Genomic DNA, 21,456 nt, shown 5'->3' on the forward strand with positions numbered 1-21,456 from the left:
CTAGTTCAACCATTGTGGAAGACAGTGTGGCGCTTCCTCAAGGACCTAGAAATAGAAATTCCATTTGACTCAACAATCCCATTACTGGGTATATACCCAAAGGATTATAAATCATTCTATTAAAAAGACACATGCACACGTATGTTCATAACGGCACTGTTTACATAGCAAAGACCTGGAACCAACCCAAATGTCCATCAACGATAGACTGGACAAGGAAAATGTGGCACATATACACCATGGAATACAAAGCAGCCATAAAAAATGATGAAGCTGTGTCCTTTGTAGGGACATGGATGAATCTGGAAACCATCATTCTCAGCAAACTGACACAAGAACAGAAAATCAAACACCGCATGTTCTCACTCATAGGCAGGTGTTGGAACAATGAGAACACATGGACACAGGGACAGGGGCATCATACACTGAGGTCTGTTGTGGGGGGCCAAGGGAGGTACATTGGGTGAGTAGGGAGGTCAGGGAGGGATAACATGGGGAGAAATGCCAGATATAGGTGACCGGGGGATGGAGGCAGCAAACCACATTGCCATGTGTGTACCTATGCAACAATCCTGCATGATCTGCACATGTACCCCAGAACCTAAAGTACAATTTAAAAAAAAGATTGCAGTGATACTGAAAAAAAAGAAAAGCAATCAGTTTTGCTACTGTGTCTCTAATATGCCCAAATAAATATGTGCATTAAAACAAAAAAGTAAAAATAAAAAAATAATAAAAATAAAAATATTGGCACAGGGATAGAAAAATAGGTCAAGGATTACAATGTGGAAACCTGAAATAGACTTTCTTGTTAACCCATGACCATGACAGTTTACACTGTAATCAGTTGGAAGAATTCAATTAATTTGGGCTGGGATAACTGGCTATGCATACAGAAACATAAAATTAAATCCCTTTCTCAGACCATATAAATATAAATTTTATACAACTGCCAGTAAATTAGCTAATAAATGAGAATAGTAACATACTCACTGGATTGCCATACACCGTAAGCTCTCTGAGAGAAGAGATAACATCAAGTTTTTCCAGTTCTGTAATATCCTATTCAAAAGTTATTATTTGATTAGACTCAACATCTTCAAATATAGACTAATTTGAAGTAATTATATGTGTTAGATTAAGCTAGCTCATGATTGAATTCTCTGAAGTGAGTGTAACAGTATTCTGTATTCTTGAATAAAGGCAGATCTGTGCACTGTAGATTTCAAATACATGACTGGCAAAAATAACAGTATAACATGGAAAATTGGCTATATAGCAGCACCTGTAAGAAAAGACCAATTTTTTTCTCAGAATGATGATTTATTCTAGGGTTCAGATTATATTTGGTTAATTCCTCTAGTGTATTGACCAAGAAGTGTGGAAAAGGTGAATAGAATCTAAAAGTTTTAAAGGCACATAATTAATTAATTACACTACCTTAAAAAAAAAAAAAGGAATGTGTGATACTGAGTGGATTGCATCCTGATATACTTTCTGGGAATATATAAAGCTGAAAAACAATTTCTCATGTTAAACAATTTGCCTTCCCTACTGCATAGCATTATTTATTAGCTTCCATTTAACATTGGTGAAAGTTTGCAAATACATTTTAGTTTTTTGCAAAATTATTTCTAAAATGCTATTTCTGACAAACTTTAGCCAACAAGGTCAGCCTAAGGTTGTTGCTAGTTCAAGTAACACAACAAAGTTATTGACATGATTATATTCCTTTGTGGAATTACAAGTGGACATATAAGTAACTGTAAAAATATTTATCTATTTTAGATCATTTGGAAGTGAATTTGATTTTTAAAATTACTGATCTTTACTACTTTGATTTTGGAAGTATCATAAAGGAGGGCTTTGAAAAATCTGTAAATTTATAGAAATATTGTGCATTTTTACCCACAGGCAGTTTCTATCTGTGGAATCAAAGCCTGATCGGTAATCACAGACATTTGAAAAGTCTTACGTTATTTTCTCAAATTAAACCAAATATAACAGTAGTCACTAGTGAAATATTCCTAATCAAAATGTCTGTTTTTCACAGAAAATGTTAATATGGGAAATAGACTGTTAAATTGTAGAAGATAATGATGGCATTAACTTTTAAAGAGACATCAAGGAAATGCATATGTCCATAATTGGGGGGAGAGGGCGGATGGCTACCCATTTTTAATATACAGCATTTTTTTTTTACAGTAGTGTGCTGCTACTGGCTCATAAAGAATCAAATGGCAATTTTTAGGGATTTTGTGGGATGGCTTGTTAGCTTGAAATTGGCTACAATAGAAGAAATTCTACTACAGAAATTGGTAAATGTCACTAATTAGGGATTTTTTTTTCTTCTTAGAGAGCCAGTTGTTAAACATTAACCAGGATACCAATGGGTGTTACAGTGTCAGCATAAGCACTTAAGGCAGTCATATAATAGTCGTGCCTAGATTGGTGCCTTTGTTGAGGACAAGAAATAGCAACAGACTATTCTTGGGGTAATTTTCAGTTTCAGGTGATTAGTTATATGTTTAAAAGTAGACAGAGTAGCTGGATACCAGGTAGGGGAATCATTTAAACACAGGGATCAAATGGGACTATAAAGGTGAATTAAATAACTAATCTTTCAATTGTGTTTCTGTGATTCTTCCTTTAGAAGCAAGTCTATAGACAACAATCTGCTAAATCTACATGGTTCAACAGGATGGCTAAGTAAAAAGCATTGCACCAGAATCAAGGATATGTATTATATTTTGTCAAGGATATAGCTTTGAAGGATATTAAAGTAGGTCAGTGAGGGGCTGCATATACCTTCACTTGAAATATTGCTCCTTTGCTAATTTTTCTAGGCTTTCTCCTTTCCATCGATCTTTACCAATCCAAAGTTTGCAATCTGATTGCCCCTTTGTGGAAATTAATGCTGCTATCAGCCTGCCCATGTTGGTATAGACAGAATCTCTCTCAAAAATAAAATTTGAAGTGAGAGTTCAGAAGTTTGAAGACAATATGTTTTCAGTAGAATCTGACTTCATTTTTTCCCCAGCTAAATGTATGGTCACATTAAGATACTATAATATTAATGATTAGAATAAGCTTAATGGCAAAATGATCAACCTAAATTCAATGGAAAATAACATTTTTAAGGATAAAACTAAACAAAGAAGGACTGGTCATTAAATAATCAATAATGCTCATTCAATAATATGTAGAATCTCTCATATTATGTAAGTTGTCATTTATCTATATTAGATTTTGATAATAAATGTTTGACTAAGTATAACTGTTATACCACCTGATCTCTAACCATTCATTCACTTAAGAGGGATAGAGGGGTAGATAGGTAGGGCAGGGACACTCCTGTGGAAAAGCAGGTTACCAGGTCTAATCTCCAGTAAGCATGCTGGTAACTGGACATCCTGTCAAATAAAGCAATGATACTTGCTAGGAAGAAGGTCCTCATTTACATTATTCTCTTAGCACATCTCCTTGGTTAAAGACTACCTATAATAAATAAATCTAGAATCTATAGAATTATAAGGCATGGATCCCTATAAAATATCACATAATTTCAAGTTTAAAATGATGTTTAATAAATGAAACACTCCCCTCTGTATTAGATCACCTCATGGAATCTCACTTGAAGATCTCATCTTTTATTCTAAGCTCAGTGGTGTGTATGATGTGGGAAGGAAGGTCCTGAGAAGGCACTAAGCATGTCCTGGGTCCCGTGTGTCCTTGAAATTATTTGTAAAGTTTGATACTAGGTATCTATGATGAGTGTTAAGTCTAATTTGACAATCTTTTCGTTAGTTCAGTTGCTATCACTGGAAAGATTCTCCAGAGTAGGGCAATTTTCCTTGTTTAGATTTCTTCTGGGTAAAGCTTAGGAAGAAGCATCCCCAGTTTTGGCAGGCTTTTTCCAGATGAATGTTTGAATCTGTATAAATTAGTTGTATACTATTTTTATCTGTATGTCATTCCCTAGTTGCTATGTAGAAAAGGGCATGGCTCATGATTTCCTTTTAACCTTGTCCAGGGCTTTTACAAAAAAAATCAGTCCCAGAAAAGGCTTCCTGAACTCTATAGCAAATAGAACCACAAACAAATATTAATGGAGTATCTATTAAGTACCAGGTACTATGCTATATACTGATATAAATGTGGACAAGATAGAGTTGGTCACTGCCCTTAGCAGGTAGTCCACAGTTCAGTTTGTCTCTGAGGCTATCTTAGAGGTATGGGAAGAAGTAGAAAAGTTGGTAAAAGAAGAGCTAACAGACCACCACAGAAATTCTGAGAGACATGTGAGGGCTGTATAAGGTTATGTCTTCAACTCTTATCTGTGCAGTGGCTTAAAAGTAACAGTTTAAATTCAGAGCGGGTAAAACTAAGGTAGGAATCTATCTAAGAAAGCCTTGATTGGGGAAGGATACAATATTAAAGCCAAGTCAAAGTCGGTTATCAGGAGTTGATTCAAATGTCAGGTAGAATAAGTACATATGACAAGTTTAAAGAGCTAAAGGAAGTCTGGAATCGAGATTCAGAAACAACTTGGACCAAGAGCAGTCAAGGAACAAATGAGAGCTCTCAGAGAGGACTGATGAGGAAAGCTTAGAACATTTAGAACCTTTGTTAATGAGTTTGTGCATGTGGGTTTGTCCAGTTCTTAAGTCTAGAAGCAGGGTGGACATTTCTGCATCACAGACTATTTCTATGCCTTGAAATATAAATGGTATATAAATGATAAATAACATACCAGCAATATTTTCATTGGTGTGTTTGGAAGCTTTATGATCAGAACTCAAAGAAATTAAAGCTTGTAAATCCCATAATAAAAAGTAACAATGTTACCTGGATTTTATTATATCCTAGGAAGAGTTTCTCTAGTTTTACCAAAGATTGTAATTTGCCCAGCTCTCGTAGTCTGTTTTCTTCCAAGTGAAGTGCCAACAAAGAACTCGGTTTGGCAAAAGCACTGTCATTAAATGCTCGGATGCGGTTATGGTCCACTACCAATTCCTGAAGGACTACTAAGTTGTCAAGCCCTTCAACTTGACTGATTTCATTACCTAAAAAGAGATAAGTCATGATATATGAGGTGAGCCCAAACTTCCTGAATTAAAAGATATCTACTTTCATTTAAATATTTTTAATAAGATGATTTTTCAAAAGAAGTAAGGGATTCAAGAAACTTATTTCCAAAGAGAAATTGAAATGTAATTCACAGGAAGGTAGCATCATCATAAAATAATATTTGCTAAAATTTCTCATTTGTGTTTGAAAGATCAGGATGTGATGTACATAGTGTACTTAATTGATTCAATATCTGTTCAGTAATTAAATATTAAAAGTTGGTATTGACAAAAGTAGACATATAAAAGTGCTGCAAAAGATATGCTTCCTGAATATATTGATTATTCAAGTAGGTATAATAGTATAATTATTTCTTTAAATAAACTAATTTGTTATATTATGTTAGAAGAATACACATTAATTATGCTGTTCTTTCTCATATTTTGGTACTGTGACCATATTAAACACATTAGAGTTTATTTAATTCTTTAAAACCCTAAACCCTTATTTATAAACTATGATTTCTCTCTATTATAGCTATCAATAGCTATATAAATTTAATAATAACTTATATGAGGACTCTTCAATTTACAAAATGCTTTTATATTTACAGTATTTTCTATCAGAGCCTCAAAACACTGCAGAGGAAATATTAATATCTCTGTTTTCTAATCAGAAAATTGAGGGTCAGAGAAATTAAGTGGCTTTCTCAAAGACATAAAAATGGCAATACCAGACCTACCTTAGACCTTTTAGATTTTAAACTCAATGCTCTTTCTAGTATGCAATACTACGTTTCATTCAATATTCATTCTCCTTTATTATTACAGGCTGAATTGTGTCCCCTCAGATTCATATGTGAAAATTCTAACCTCTAGTACCTCTAAATGTGACTGCATTTGGAGACAGAGTCTTTAAAAAGATAATTAAGGTTAAATGAGGTCGTTGGGGTGAGCGTTAACTCAATATGACTAGTGTCCTTATAACAACTGGCATAAAGACAGACACATAGACCAATGGAACAGAATAGAGAACCCAGAAGTAAATCCACACATTTACAGTCAACACAGTTTTAGCAAAGGTGCTAAGAACATACATTGGGGGAAAAACAGTCTCTTCAATAAATGGTGCTGGGAAAACTGGATATCCATATGCAGAAGAAATGAAACTTGAGCCCTATCTCTCGTCATATGCAAAAGTCAAATCAAAATGGATTAGAAACTTAAATCTAAGACCTCAAACTATGAAACTTCCAGAAGAAGCATTAGGGAAACTTTCTACGACATTGGACTTGGCAAATATTTCTTGTGTGATCCCTCAAAAACACAGGCAACCAAAGCAAAAATGGACAAATGGGACTGCATCAAGCTAAAAAGCTCATGCATAGCAAAGGAAACAATCAACGAAGTGAAGAGATAGCTCACAGAATGGGAGAAAATATTTGTAAGCTACCCATTTAACAAGGGATTAATAACCAGGATATATAAGAAGCCCAGACAACTCAGTAGGAAAAAGGTCTGCATAGACACTTCTCAAAAGAAGACAAATGACCAACAGGTATATGGAAAAATGCCCAACATTGCTAATCATAAGAGAAATACAAAGGAGATTTCATCTCACCCCAGTTAAAATGGCTTTTATCCAAAAGACAGGCAATAATAAATGCTGGTGAAGATATAGAGAAAGGGGTAGAATGTCTTCAAACCTCTTTTCAGCCTTTCATTCTCCTTTCTCTGTACTTAATTCCTAAGTAAGCACATACATTTATGACTTCACCTGTCACTTCCATTGTGATCATTCTAAAATAATGTATTTTTAGTCCTGACTTGTGATCCAGTATTGTTGCTTGAAAGTTTCTGTTTTTAATGCATCAAAATTGTTACCACACAAACTGAGCTTTCTCTTCTCCCAAATGATCAACATTTCCCAATGACTTTAGCTTTAGTACCTCCTCTTGCTCAATCTCCTAATGAAATAAAAACACCTTGGACAATTTTTCTCCTTATTTTGTATCTAATTAGCCACTAAATCCTAACATTTCCTCCTTTTAAAATGCCTTTTGGACTCATCTCTTACCACTCCCACTGATAGCACTCTAGTCTATGCCCTTATTATATCATTCAACCTGGGTAGAAACTGCATGTGCTTTGGAGTTAGACAGATCTACGTTTGACTTTGTACCATAACACACACTGGTGCTAACTTGGCAAATTATTAAACCTTACTGAATGTCACTTTTTTTTGGTAAAATATATATAACAATCCTTACCATGTAGGGTTGCTGTGAAGATTAAATATGACAATCTATGTAGACAAACACCTTGCCCAGTGACTCCATAAATGGCAGCTGTTATCAGAGTAAACTGCCTCACTTCCTGCATAAGGCTGCCCTACTCTAATTTGCCATGCCAGCCATAGCATCAGAACACACTCCTCCTTTACATTATTAGATTAAAATAGACCTTCCAGGGTTAGGTTATCTGCTTTTTTGTATGTCAGTGTATCTTTTAAAAGATCTGAGCAGGGAGTGGTGGCTCATGCCTGTAAACTCACCACTTTGGGAGGCTGAGGTGAAATGATCTCTAGACTGGCCATCAAATTGAGACTCCCATATCTACAGAAAAAAATTAAAATTAAAATTAAAAAATTAGCCAGCCATGGTGGCACAAGCCTGTAGTCCCAACTACTCAGGAGGCTGAGGTGGGAGGATCACTTGAGATCTGGAGGTTGAGGCTGCAGTGAACTATGATTGTGCCAATGCACTTCAGCCTGGGTGATAGAGACCCTTTCTCAAAAAATAAACACAAACCAATAAAACACAAAAACAAAAACCAATCTGTCACAGCCATAAAAAAGAATGGAACCATGCCTTCTGCAGCAACCTGGATGGAGCTGGAGGCCATTACCCTCAGTGAACTAACTCAGAAACAGAAAATTAAATTTTTCTATCTCCTACACATAGGAGCTAAACAATAAGTACACAGTAAGTACACACCAACAATAAGTACACTACAAAAAGGGAGAAAATGGGAGAGGGGGTGAGAGTTGAAAAATTACCTATTGGATACTCTATTCACTATTTGGGTAATGGGTACACTAGCAGCTCAATTCACACCAGTACATAAACCATGTTAACAAATATACACATGTACCCCTTGAATCTAAAATAATTTTTTTTTTTAAAAAAAGATGTCATTTTACTGAATTTCTTGTTTTTAAGGCCAAGTCTCCAGGTTCTTGATCCAAATCACGAGTGCTTTTAATATATCAAAAGATGCATTCAATTTTTTAAAAATATGGTCTAGAAAAGCCTGTCTTTTAGAAGTTACTATACTCAGACCGACTACCTCAGTATCTCTCCACATGTCTTACTGATGGATCGCCCTGCCTTTCTCCTATGCCATTAAAAATTATTGATAGACTAAATGTCCCAAGCCCTGTATTTTCTCATGCTACTTTTCTAAAAGTCTCAAGCTCCTATCTATTATTGACTACATCCTGTACAAATTTCTCTGCTTGGCTTCCCATACTTTTGTCCTACTCTATTTTCAACCTCAAATTTTCACTGTTCTACAAAATTGAAAAAAACTGCTAATTGTTGATGGGAGTGTAAATTAGTTCAACCACTGTGGAAGACAGTGTGGCAATCCCTCAAGGATCTAGAATCAGAAATATCATTTGACTCAGGAATCCCATTACTGGGTATATACCCAAAGGATTATAAATAATTCTACTACAAGGGCACATGCAGGCATATGTTTATTGCAGCACTATTCATAATAGCAAAGACTTGGAACCAACCCAAATGCCCATTAATGTTAGACTGGATAAAGCAAATGTGGCATATATACAACGTGGAATACTATGTAGCCCTAAGAAATGAGTTCATGTCCTTTTCAGGGACATGCATGAAGCTGGAAACCACCATTCTCAACAAACTAACACAGGAACAGAAAACCAAACACCACATGTTCTCACTCATAAGTGGGAGCTGAACAATGAGAACATATGGATATAGGGAGGGGAACATCAGACACCAGGGCCTGTCAGGGGTTGAGGGTGCAAGGGAAGGAATAGCGTTAGGAGAAATACTTAATGTAGATGATGGGTTGATGGGTGCTGCAAACCACCATGGCGCATGTATACCTATGTAACAAACCTGCATGTTCTGCACAAGTATCCCAGAACTTTAACTTAAAAATTACTATAATGAGGCTTATTTAAATTAAAATTAAATAAAATGAACACACATATTGAAATGAGCATTATTTATCACGTTGATCATGTTTAGAAGATTTACAACTCTCTTACAAAAGTGTATATTCTTTGTTCTCATCAGGTTGGCCCCTTTTCAAGTTTTGGCCCACAGATACCAGTCATGTCCTGCGACTTTTTTCCTCCTCCCCCTGCTTGCAAAGTTCTCAGTAATGCTCACCTTCAATCTATATACTATCACTCCTTTCAAGAGCTCTATGCATGTGGAGGAGTTAGATCTTTTAATTTCTCTTTTATCTGAACTTTTATTGCACTTAAGTTAATAATACACAGTCTGAACTTAATTCATCTTTGTCTCAGTACATCTCCACATATCTTAAACTACTTAGATCAAGGATTTCAATGATATATAATTATAATAATATACTACTTCCATATCTTTCATAGTTCTTACCACAGTTCTGGGTTTAATAAATACTTGTGAATTACCCACTGGTTATTTTTTATTGGTTTTTAAGTTGAATACAATATACAAGTAAATTATGATGTAATACTCTATATATTCTCTGAATACTGCATTGACCTTTAAAAATGGTTTCTAAAAATAAGTAAGTAACCCAAGAAAACCCATTTGTGATTACTAAAATATTTTTGTCTATGAATTTGTTTGAGTAAATGTTGATGCTTTTATTTGCTTATTAAAACAGAATGATGATAAGTCAGCTTTTAAAAATGATGACTTAGACAATAACAGTATTTTTACTCACCCTGTAGAAAGAGGAATTTTAAATTTCTTAGTCTGTTAAGTTGTAGCTGGATCAAATTACAAATTCCATTGTAGCCCAAATGAAGAACTTCTAAACTGTGCATTATTGGAGGCAAATTTTCAATGCTCATTATATCTCTGAAACACACAGGTAAGTTTGAGGCCATAAACTTAACTTCAAACCACCTATATCATGAAAAGACAGTTCAGTATGTGTTTACTATAAACTGATATTAAGAAAAAATAAATTTATTAATATATCAGAATTAAGCTATAATACATAGTCTGTTTACACTTTACATAATAATACTTTCTTATTCTTTAATAAAGAATTACAGCCAGGAGCGGTGGCTCAAGCCTGTAATCCCAGCACTTTGGGAGGCCGAGGCGGGTGGATCACAAGGTCAAGAGATCGAGACCATCCTGGTCAACAAGGTGAAACCCCGTCTCTACTAAAAAAAAAAAAAAAAAAAATACAAAAAATTAGCTGGGCATGGTTGTGTGTGCCTGTAATCCCAGCTGCTCAGGAGGCTGAGACAGGAGAATTGCCTGAACCCAGGAGGCGGAGGTTGCGGTGAGCTGAGATCGCGCCATTGCACTCCAGCCTGGGTAACAAGAGCGAAACTCCGTCTCAAAAAAAAAAAAAAGAATTACATAAGGTATTACAATGAAAAGCAATGGGAAATGCAATCAGGCAAGAAAAAATGCATTCAGATTGGAAAGGAATAAATAAAACTGTCTTTATTTTTGGATGACATAATCTTATATTTAGAAAATCCTAAAGAATCCACCAAAAACATACTTGAAGCAATAAAGGAATTCAGCAAGGTCATAGGATAAAAAATTAATGTACAAAAATCAACTGAATTTTCTACCTACCAGTAATAAATAATCTGAAATGAATTAAGCAAAAACTCTTTTCACAAAGTATAGAAAAGAATAAAATACTTCAGCATAAATTTAATAAAAAAGAAGTAGAAAATTTGTACATGGAAAACTACAAAATATTACTGAGAAAAATTAACAAAGAGCTAAATAAATAGAGAAATATTCCATGTGTATGGATTAGAAGATTTCATATTACTAAAATGGCAATTCTCCCAAACTGAGCAATAGATTCATTTAATACAATCTCTATCAAAAATCCAGAAAACATCCCCCCACTCACTGTGAATAACCATCTTATCATAAAATTTATAAAGAAATGCAAAAAATTTAGAATATTCAAAATAATCTTTTAAAAGAACAAAGTTGGAGGGCTTAATTCACTGATTTAAAAATTTTTTATAAAACCACAGTAATCAAACCATTCTAGTACTGGCACAAAAGAACAGATATACAGATCAATGGAACAGAACTGAGTACAGAAATAAACTCTTACATTTAGAGTCAACTGATTTTTAGCAAAGTTGCCAAAACAATTCAATAGAGGAAATGAGAGTGTCTAAAGAAATGGTGCTTGGGCAACTGAATATCCACATACAAAAATGGATTTAGACCTCAATCCTACCTTACAACATACACAAACATTAATTCAAAATAGATTATAGGGGTAGATGTAAGAGTGAAAACATAAAACCTTCTAAAGAAAACAGGAGAACATCTTCGTGACCTTAGGTTAGGCAAAGATTTATTATATATAACACTAAAATTGTAATCTGTAAGAGAAAAGTTGATAAATTAGATTTTATAAAAATTAAAATTTCTTTGAAGACATCATTTAAGAAAATGAAGAGAGAAGCCACAGGTTGAGAAAAATATCTGTAAATCATTTCTTTAATAAAGGGCTTACATCCAGTATGAAGACACTCAATAATAAAAATCCAAGTAACCTAATTAAACAATTAGGATTGTTAGGTTTTAGATTTGAATATAGATTTTTACCAAAGAAGATACATGAATGATTAATAAGCATATGAAAAACTGCTCAACACTATTCATCATTAGGAAATGCAAATTAAAACCACAATAAGATACCACTTCAAATGTACTAGAAAGGCTATACTGTAAAAGATAGGCAATAACAAGCATTGGCGAAGATGTGCAGAAATTAGAATCTTCATACACTGCTGGTGATAATGAAAAATGGTGCAACCACTTTGGAAAACAGTTTAGCAGTTTCTTAAATAGCCATATGTTGTTACCATATGACCCAACCATTCCACTCATAGGTATCTACCCAAAATAGACATAATAAAAATACGAGTGCACACAAATACTTGTACACAAATGTTTAAAGCAGCATTATTCAAACCAGTCAAAAGCAGAAACAATTCAAATGTCTGTCAACTGATGAATAAACATTATGTAACATATCGATACAGTAAAACAGCCAATATATTAAGCAATAAAAAGGAGTGCCACAATGAACTTTGAAAACATCATGCTAAGGGTAAGAAGCCAGAGGCAAAAGACCACATACTTTATGGTTCTATTTACATGCAATGTTTAGAAAATAGAATCCTAGAAAACAGATGAGAGGTTGTTTGAGACTATAGGTGGGAAAGAAAATTGACTGTAAATGGACATGAAAGATCTTTTTGGTGAGATGGAAAATGTTTTAAATTATATTGCAGTCATGATTATACAACTCTATAATTTTAGTAAAATCATTGAATTACACACTTAATATGAGTAAACATGTAAACTGTCACTTCAATGAAACTATTAGAAAAATAAAATATGAATAGGATCAAAAAATGTACAAAAATGAAATATTGATAGTAGTTTTAATCATAATAACCTAAAACTGGGAACAACCAAAACGTTCATCAATGATAAATGCATAAACAACTTGTCATATAATACATATAAGGGAATACTATTCAGCAATAAAATGAAATAAATTACTGATATTTGCAACAAAATGAATGAATCTCAAAAGCATTATGCTAAGTAAAAGGAGCCAGACACAAAACCTATTAACTATATAATTCCAATTATGTGAAATTCTAGAAAAAGGCAAAATTATAGTGAGAGCAGATTAGTGGTTGTTGCCAGGTGCCAGGGTGTCAGGGGAGGGATTACAAAGGCACTTTTTGGAATAGGAAATATTTTGTATTTTGATTGTGGTACGGGTTATGTGATTGAATATATTTGTCAAAATTCATTAAACTTTACACTTAAATTGGTGAATTCTGTTGCATGGAAATTGTACTTCAATAGAGGTAATAAAAAGCATAAGGAATGTTCTTTATTGGGTAAAATGGAATAAAAATATTCTGATTTGGAGATAAACATTATATGATACATGATATACATTATATAATGTATATCTATATGTTCTATCAAAAATGTGTAAGGAGGTGGAAGGTTTGTCCTCATTTTTTGCATAAAGTATCTATTCTATTGGTGCTGGGTCATTAAGTGACCAGATAATTTAGAAATAAAAGCAAAAGAAATGCTAAAAAAAAAACAACCCATGTCCATGCTACTGTGTATAAGGTTCCTTTGTGGGGTGATAAAAATGTTTATGATGAATAAACTAAAAATTACTGAATTGTACACACAGGGTGAGTTTTATGGCATGTGAATTGTACCACAATTTTAAAAAAGGACACCAAAGGTCGACAAATATGCAGTATAAGGCTTTCCCCCCCCTTTATTCACAATACAGGTTTGAAATAGAGAAGGTAGACAATAAACAATGAGAGAAATATTTTGAGTAGCTTTTTATTTATGAAGTTTATTTTTGGCATGTAGCTATTAAATAAAATAGGTATTACAATAAGCTAAATGTTACGTACTGGAATGTGTTACTGCTATCATTAATGTGATTAACTGCTTTTAAAATTCCCAACCAAAATAATTTACAATCATAAAAATAAAGAATAGTACCTGTTTGTTTTTGAAATTCCTTGCTGTCCATAGCCACTTGAAGGCACTTTCTGGTACAGTAGTTGTCTATTGGTTAAGTGAGTCTGAGGCTTTAGTCTGGGCATGATTGATTCAATATGATTATAGTTGAGGCATAAGACCTACAGAAAGAATATATTATTAATCAGAAATCCTAGAAACTATTAAAAATTGTATGGATAGGTCGGGCACCGTGGCTCAACCCTGTAATCCCAGCACTTTCGGAGGCTGAGGCAGGTGGATCACGAGGTCAAGAGATCGAGACCATCCTGGTCAACATGGTGAAACCCCGTCTCTACTAAAAATACAAAAAATTAGCTGGGCATGGTGGCGCATACCTGTAATCCCAGCTACTCAGAAGAATGAGGCAGGAGAATTGCCTGAACCCAGGAGGCGGAGGTTGCGGTGAGCCGAGATCGCGCCATTGCACTCCAGCCTGGGTAACAAGAGCAAAACTCCGTCTCAAAAAAAAAAAAAAAAAAAAAAAATTGTATGGATAAAATTTGGAATATACAACATAATTTAATCATATATTACTGCTAAAACAACAAATGTTTATATCCTAAGTAATCTAGATTTAGTTTTGAATGTGTTTAATCTGACATCCTGGGAAATTATAATACTTCACATAAAATAATGGAGATCCTAGAAAGCATCTCAACTTTCTCAATTTGCACTCTTGATTTCTCCAAACCTGACAAGGATGAAATAGTTTTTAGTCGAAGAGACAGCTATTTACCTATGTTTAAAAGGCCTTAGTAGATGGCTGAGTCAAGGAAATAAGAAAGGAGGCAATAAGGCTGTTTAAAGAATCTTGAAACTTCATTCCATACCTGCCTTCAATCCCATCTCTGACTACAGAAGAAGATTTACTGTATATGTGACAATCACATAAAACTGAGGTCAAACCAACACCACTTTGGAAAGTAATATTTTTTTCTTGCTTAGTAAAAACCAACCAAACAAACAAACAAAAACCCCAAAGAAAATTTAGGAATACATTATCTAGTTTAATAACATGGAAACACTATTTAATTCAAAGTAAAGAAGATAATAACTTGCATTGGAAACCTTGAAAGAAAAAATAATTTGTGAGTGACTCACCTTCACATTAGGTAGATAGATTAATCCACTGAATGAGGTAAGATTATTGTTCTGTAGATTCACATTACACACATTTCTAAATTGGTCGACTGGAATCAAATCCACAGTTCTGAATTTAGACAAAGTGAATACAGTTATTATTTTAATAGACAGGAAAATATAAGAAAAGGTGAGTTCCTTCATATACAACTACCAAAGGCATTAAAAAAGTCTCATCTGACATATACAAAAATAATTAATGTAAAATGAATTGGTTAAATGATTAGCTGAATATATATTTTGGTTGGGTATATATGCAAGAAAGTGACATAGAATTTGGTTGCTTAAAAAAAAACCCACATCTATTACCATATAAACATAGCACTATTACTGAAGAAACTTGTAAAAGAAATATTTCTACTTTCTTTATAAATTCACATATATGTTCATGAAATCATAGTAAAATTGATATAGTAAATCATAAGATTTTCAGGTTATGAACTTCAGATGATATGTAAGAAGTAGGTCATTTCTGAAATACCAGGAAGTGGTTAGGGATGGAAAAGGAAAAGAAAAGCAGGTAATGTCTTTGAAAGTAGAGTTTCTTTGGGATCTTTTGGAAACTTTTATGGCATTTTATCTGTGTGAACATTTTGGTAATTAAACAAAATTATTGATTCCCAGTCCACAGCTATACCTTCATTTGAGCCATGACAGAGAAAAGCATAAAACTACATCCCTTTTCCTAACCACTTCTCTAAACAAATCCTAAACTGAAGTTATAATTATGACATTTACCCATTAAGTCATTCATTCATTCATTTATTCATTCAACATATTTTCATTAGTATTTCCTAATTGCAGAAAATGTGTTTGGAAAGGCTACAACAAAGATGAAAGAAATGTTTCAGCCCCTAAGAAGTGGGAGCCAGAGAAATGAAAATAAAGAGGAGAATTGCTATGATAGAGTTAGCATCTCTATCATACCAATGTAATGGCATTTCAGGGAAAGAAGATATATTTTAAAAAGTTAAGGATGACAGCATGGAGGAGAGAGATCTTGAGATGATATTTGGAGGATTTGTAGGTATTTGTCAAGTAAATTAGCAGAAAATAGTTCTAGGCAGTGCAACAGGTACAAACAAAGGCAGAAACAAACATGAAAGAGCATCTTATGATTGAGATTCAGTAACTAGAGTATTTCAGAATTTCTGAAATATAAGTGTCATGGGCAGTAAAGACAAGGATTACAAGAGATAATGGACAGGTAATAAAGGGTCTTTTATGTTATACAAAGGAATTTTACATTTTAGGCTGGGCACAGTGGCTCACATCTGAAATTCCAGCACTTTGGGAGACTGAGGCAGGTCAATCACTTGAGCCCATGATTGGAGACCAGCCTGGAAACATGGCATAAAATGCTGTCTCCACAAAAAATACAAAGAAAATTTGCCATGCTTGATGACACATGGCTGTAGTAGGAGGGATAGATTGAACCTGCAAGGTTGAAGCTGCAGTGAGCCATTTTTTGAGACCATGCCTCAGAAAATGCTAATTACTTAGCATGAACCTTTGCATTAGAGTAGATAATTTTATGAATTGATTATATTTAGATAAGATCTATAAATGCATATGCTTCAGAAAAATAATAATAATCATATAATTTAATTATAATGTAAAAAGGCATATAATAAAATGATTGTACCTAATGGATGATGAAGTCCAATTTAGTTCTTGCATTTGAGTGAAGTTGGAATGTCCTTGTTGTTCTGTAATCATGTCAGAAGTAAGTCTACCACCAAACAAATCTTTTGCACTCTCAGTCTCTGGTGGTTCCTATATGAAGACATTTAGAAAACGATGTCCTGTCTTACAGATGACTAAATCACATAGTTCTCTGGTTTCAGGTAAAAATTCAGTGAACTCATTTCTCCCAATTCCTCCTACTAAGTAGAGCTAAATCCTGTACATTATATATGAAACAAACATAAGGCAGGGCAAGGTGGCTAACACCTATAATCCTAGCATATTGGGAGGCCTAGGTGGGAGGATTGCTTGAATCCAGGAGTTCGAGATTAACCTGGGCGACAAAGTGAGACCCTGTCTCTACTAAAAATAAAAAACAATTAGTTAAGTACAGTGGCACATGCCTGTAGTCGTAGCTATGTGGGAGGCTGAGGCCAGAGGATGTCTTGAGCACAGGAGTTCAGAGGTTGCAGTGAGCTATGATCATGCCACTGGCTTCCAGTCTGGATGACGGAGTGAGACTCTGTCTCTAAAAAATTTTTTTAATTAAAAAAATTAAAACCAAACATAAGAATATTGAAAGATGTGGAGAAGAAGGAAGACCAGGTAGGTACCTTAGGACCTGAGGAATGACACCCTGGATTTTCTTTGCTTCATAATCTCTACTGGGTGGTGGAGAAGCTAGAAACTCAGAAATGACAATAAGAAAAAAAAAAAAAAACAGACAAAAGTCCACAAAAATCCTGCTCTCTCCAGTCAAAGGATCAGGAGAAGTTTTTATCATCTAAAGTTTTCTGCTGAAGCCTAGCACAGCAGAAAACTTTAGACAATAACAAGCCTACTCCTGCTAAACCCTACAGAATAAACTGTGGCCCCAACTTCATGCCCATCAGTAAAAGCAGAATGGACTACTTAGACTTTCACCAGTGCACATCTGTAACAAGGCACTTCTCCATCATCTACCTGCTGAGTGGGAACCTGGACTTTCATCCTACGTTCAGCAGTAACACACTTCCCCACCCTGTACATACAAGTATTATTGTAGATAACATGGGGAGCCTGGATTCCCACTTCCACCTAGTAATAATGAGTTATCTGTGGAGCATCAATTAGGAATTCCTGTCTCTTCCAGCCATGATGAATCAGTGGAGGCTTGTGGGAAATATTAACAAGGAGTTCCTTACCTCCCAGCCAGACTAAATTAATGGGGCCTGGTGGGGAGCATGAACTCCTACTGTAGCCTAGCAGTTAATGCAGTACATGCCTCCAGGTTGTCAACAGAGGCCAAATGGAGGAACTTGGACTTCTGTCTCCCACCTCACAGCAACAAAGTGGCTCCTGTCATCTTCTCACTGGTACAGTGTCAAGGGAGGCTTGCTAAAATAGATTTAAATAAGATCCAGGAAATACCCAAAATGTCCAGAATAAAATAAAAAATATGTCATGCCAAAAACCAAGAACATCTCAGCTTGAATGTGAAGACAATCAACAGATGCCAATTTTGAAATGACACAAATATTTTTAATTGTCTGACAAGAATTTCAAAGCAAAGTAAAAATGCTTTAACAAGCAATCATGAACATACTTGAAACAAATAAAAAAATGGAAACCCTTAGCAAAGAGGTAAGTGATAGCAAAGCAACAGAAGATATGAAGAATGAAATGAAAAGTTTAGAATTTAAAAAATCCTATAAACAAATAAATTCAATGGATAGGGACTCAATAGCAGAGTGGAGAGAAAAGAGAAAAGAATCACCGAACTTTAAGACAGAACAATAGAAACTACCCAGTATGAACAAAAGAGAGAAAATAGACCCATAAATAAATGAGCCCCACTTTACCAAGATGGACATATCCTGTACTTGTGGAACCATACAAAAGGTTTAATATTAGTATCACTGAATTCATAGAAAAAAAGAGAAACAGTGTGGAGCTGAAAAAGCATTTGAAGAAATTATAACCAAAAATCTTCCAAATTTGGCAAAAGACATAAACCAAGAAGCTAAGTAAACCTCAGACAGAAAAAAAAAAAAAAAAAAAATTCATGCAAGGCACATAAGAATAATCAGAATCAAATTTCTGAAAACTAATGACAGAGAAAAAAGTCATGAAAACAGTGACAGGAATTAAATCTTACTTATAAGGGGAAAACAATGTGAATGACAGATTTCTAATCAGAAACCATGGAAACTGGAGTATGTGGCATAATTTTCAAGTGGTGAAAGAGAAACATCAATCCAGAATTCTATACCTAGAGAAAATATCATTCAGAAATAAAAAGAGAAATCAAGACATTCTCAGAGGAAGGAAAACTAAGCAAGGAAACAACTAAAGGAAGTTCTTGAAATGGAAAGAAAGAAAAGAAATCTTGGAATGCCAAGAAAGAGGAACGCACAATGGAAGGAGTATTAATAAACTTCCCTTCTCGATTTTTCTAGGTTATCTTTGATTGATCAATGTAAAAAAACTATAATATTGTCTCATTGGTTCTCAATGTATATAATGAAAATATTTAATTCAAATATAAACAGGGGAGGAGAAATAGACTGAAAGGAAAGTAACATTTCTACACTTTACTCAAATTGGTAAAATGTCAACAGTAACAGACTATAGTAAGTTATGTATATACATTGTAATACTTACAACAACCACTTAAAAAAGCTATATGAAGAGATACACTAAAAAACACTATAAGCAAATAAAAATAGAAGTCCAAAATATGTTCAAGAAGCCCATAGGAAGGCACAAAAAAGAAAACAGAAGAAAGATAAACAAAGGAAACAAATATAAAATAAGAAAACAAAATGGTAGACTTAAACCCTAACAGGTCAATTTACTATATGAAATATAAATGGTCTTTGTTCATCAATTAACAGATAAAAATTAGCAGCAGATAAAGGAACATGATCCAATTGTATGCTGTCAACAAGAATCTCACTTCAAATGTAATAATATATGCAGATTGAAAGTAAAAGAATGGAAAAAGATATCCTAAACATTAATCAAAAGAAAGCAGAAGTGGCTTCATTAACCTCAGATGGAGTAAACTTTGAAGCAAAGGAAATTACCAGAGTCAGAGAGGCCATTATCTACTGACAAAAGGGTCAGTCTGCTAAGAAGACATAGCAATCTTATACATGTATGCACCAACAACAGAGCTACAAAATATTTGAAGCTAGAGTTCCCAGTTATTTTAGCAAATGATCTAGGTATTCCTGTGAAGGAATTTTGTAGACATAATTAAAGCTCCTACTCAGTTGACTTTCAATAAGGAGATCATCTTGAATAATCTGGATGGGCCTGATTCAAGCAATTGCAAGCCTTTAAAAGCAGAAGTGAGACATCCTGGAAGAAAGAATTTTCCTGAAGAAAATCCACTCATAGACAACAGCTTTTATCTATGCCTGCCCATAATCTTCCATTCCTGAGGCCTGTCCTATGGACCTCACACTCATTTAGGTGGTCCTCTCAATTATTAAGTATTCCTTGATATTTATATCTCTCTATATAGACATAGCTATCTCTATATGTAGATCTATCTTACTAGTTCTGCTTCTCTTGTTGGATCCTCAACAATAAAATCTCAAAATAAGTTTTAAAAACATATTAATTCATCCTTAGAAATACCATTGGTTTTGTGTTTTTCATAATCGTATAAGCAACATATGATTAGTGTCCTAAATCAAGGGTTGGCAAATGTTTTCTACAGTTTTCCTGTAAAGAGTCAGTCAGTATTTTAGCCTTTGGGAATGATAGCTTCTCTGTTACTACTATTTAATTTTGCCACTGCAGTGTGAAAGCAGTCATAGACTATATATAAACAAACAATCATGGATGTGTTACAAAATTTTATTTACAAAAATAGGTGGCAGGCCACATTTGGCCCAATGGCTATTGTTTGGCATTCTATTTCAGACAAATGGCTTGAACTTGATCTAAATAAAAATGGTAAGTCATTTGATCTACTTTTACTCAAACTCCCTTCTTTTTTTCTACTCCATTAAAACCTCATATCTAAATTGAGAATATGTATCCTTAATGCAAAAAATAATATTTTACAAATAAAATTATGTGGGAACAAAAGATAAAATGAAAACACAACTACCCAAATTGCTCTTTGGTTCTTCCTAGTCTATGTCCTCCCTTGGTTTCTACTCCAACTCCAAAGAAGGCAATGTAACTATATGTCTAGAGCTGGTGTCCCCAAACTACGGCCCATGGGCCGCATGCAGCCCCCTAAGACCATTTATCCGGCCCCCCACCGCACTTCAGGAAGGGGCACCTCTTTCATTGGTGGTGAGAGGAGCACAGTATGTGGCGGCCCTCCAACAGTCTGAGGGACAGTGAACTGTCCCCCTGTGTAAAAAGTTTGGGGATGCCTGCTCTAGAGAGTGTCGGAGAGAGAGTGAGGCTCAGCTGCCCATGATTTACCATTAAAGAGTCATGTAACTTGGAAGAAGTCATGTAACTTCTCTAGAGTTCCTTGTGTTCATACATAAAGGATTTGGACTATGCCATTGCCAAAGTTTATGTATCAGACACTCTAGCATTATAAATTGCTCTCTTACCTGCCTCTGCACCCACTTTTCCTGACTTCATTTTCTACGTATTTTTAATAAATGAAAGTTAAAAAAGTGTCACTTAGATTTCTTTACTTTCTCTACTCTCTTCCCTTAGATAATATTGCATATGCTTTTGGTCTTAACTGTTAACTCTCTTCA

The 21,456-nt window shown here is 34.4% G+C and overlaps 1 protein-coding gene across 3 annotated transcripts in view; it reads right to left on the minus strand.

The window, feature by feature from the left end:
* LRRC9 (leucine rich repeat containing 9) overlaps positions 1–21,456 on the minus strand; it is a 134,825-nt gene that overhangs the window by 38,556 nt on the left and 74,813 nt on the right. For 2 of the 3 annotated variants that reach the window (XM_074393168.1, XM_074393169.1), the window contains exons 24-28: positions 16,695–16,825; positions 15,011–15,119; positions 13,889–14,028; positions 10,053–10,189; positions 921–5,066 (exon numbers count right to left, since the gene is read on the minus strand). In XM_074393168.1, coding sequence (XP_074249269.1) covers positions 4,792–5,066; positions 10,053–10,189; positions 13,889–14,028; positions 15,011–15,119; positions 16,695–16,825 — 792 coding nt within the window. In that variant the 3' untranslated portion in view covers positions 921–4,791. Of the gene's footprint in view, positions 1–920; positions 5,067–10,052; positions 10,190–13,888; positions 14,029–15,010; positions 15,120–16,694; positions 16,826–21,456 lie in introns of those variants that run through there. The other variant, XM_074393170.1, reaches the window with a different exon arrangement.

The sequence above is a fragment of the Saimiri boliviensis genome, chromosome 2 (assembly GCF_048565385.1).
Source record: "Saimiri boliviensis isolate mSaiBol1 chromosome 2, mSaiBol1.pri, whole genome shotgun sequence".
Classification (NCBI taxonomy): domain Eukaryota; kingdom Metazoa; phylum Chordata; class Mammalia; order Primates; family Cebidae; genus Saimiri; species Saimiri boliviensis.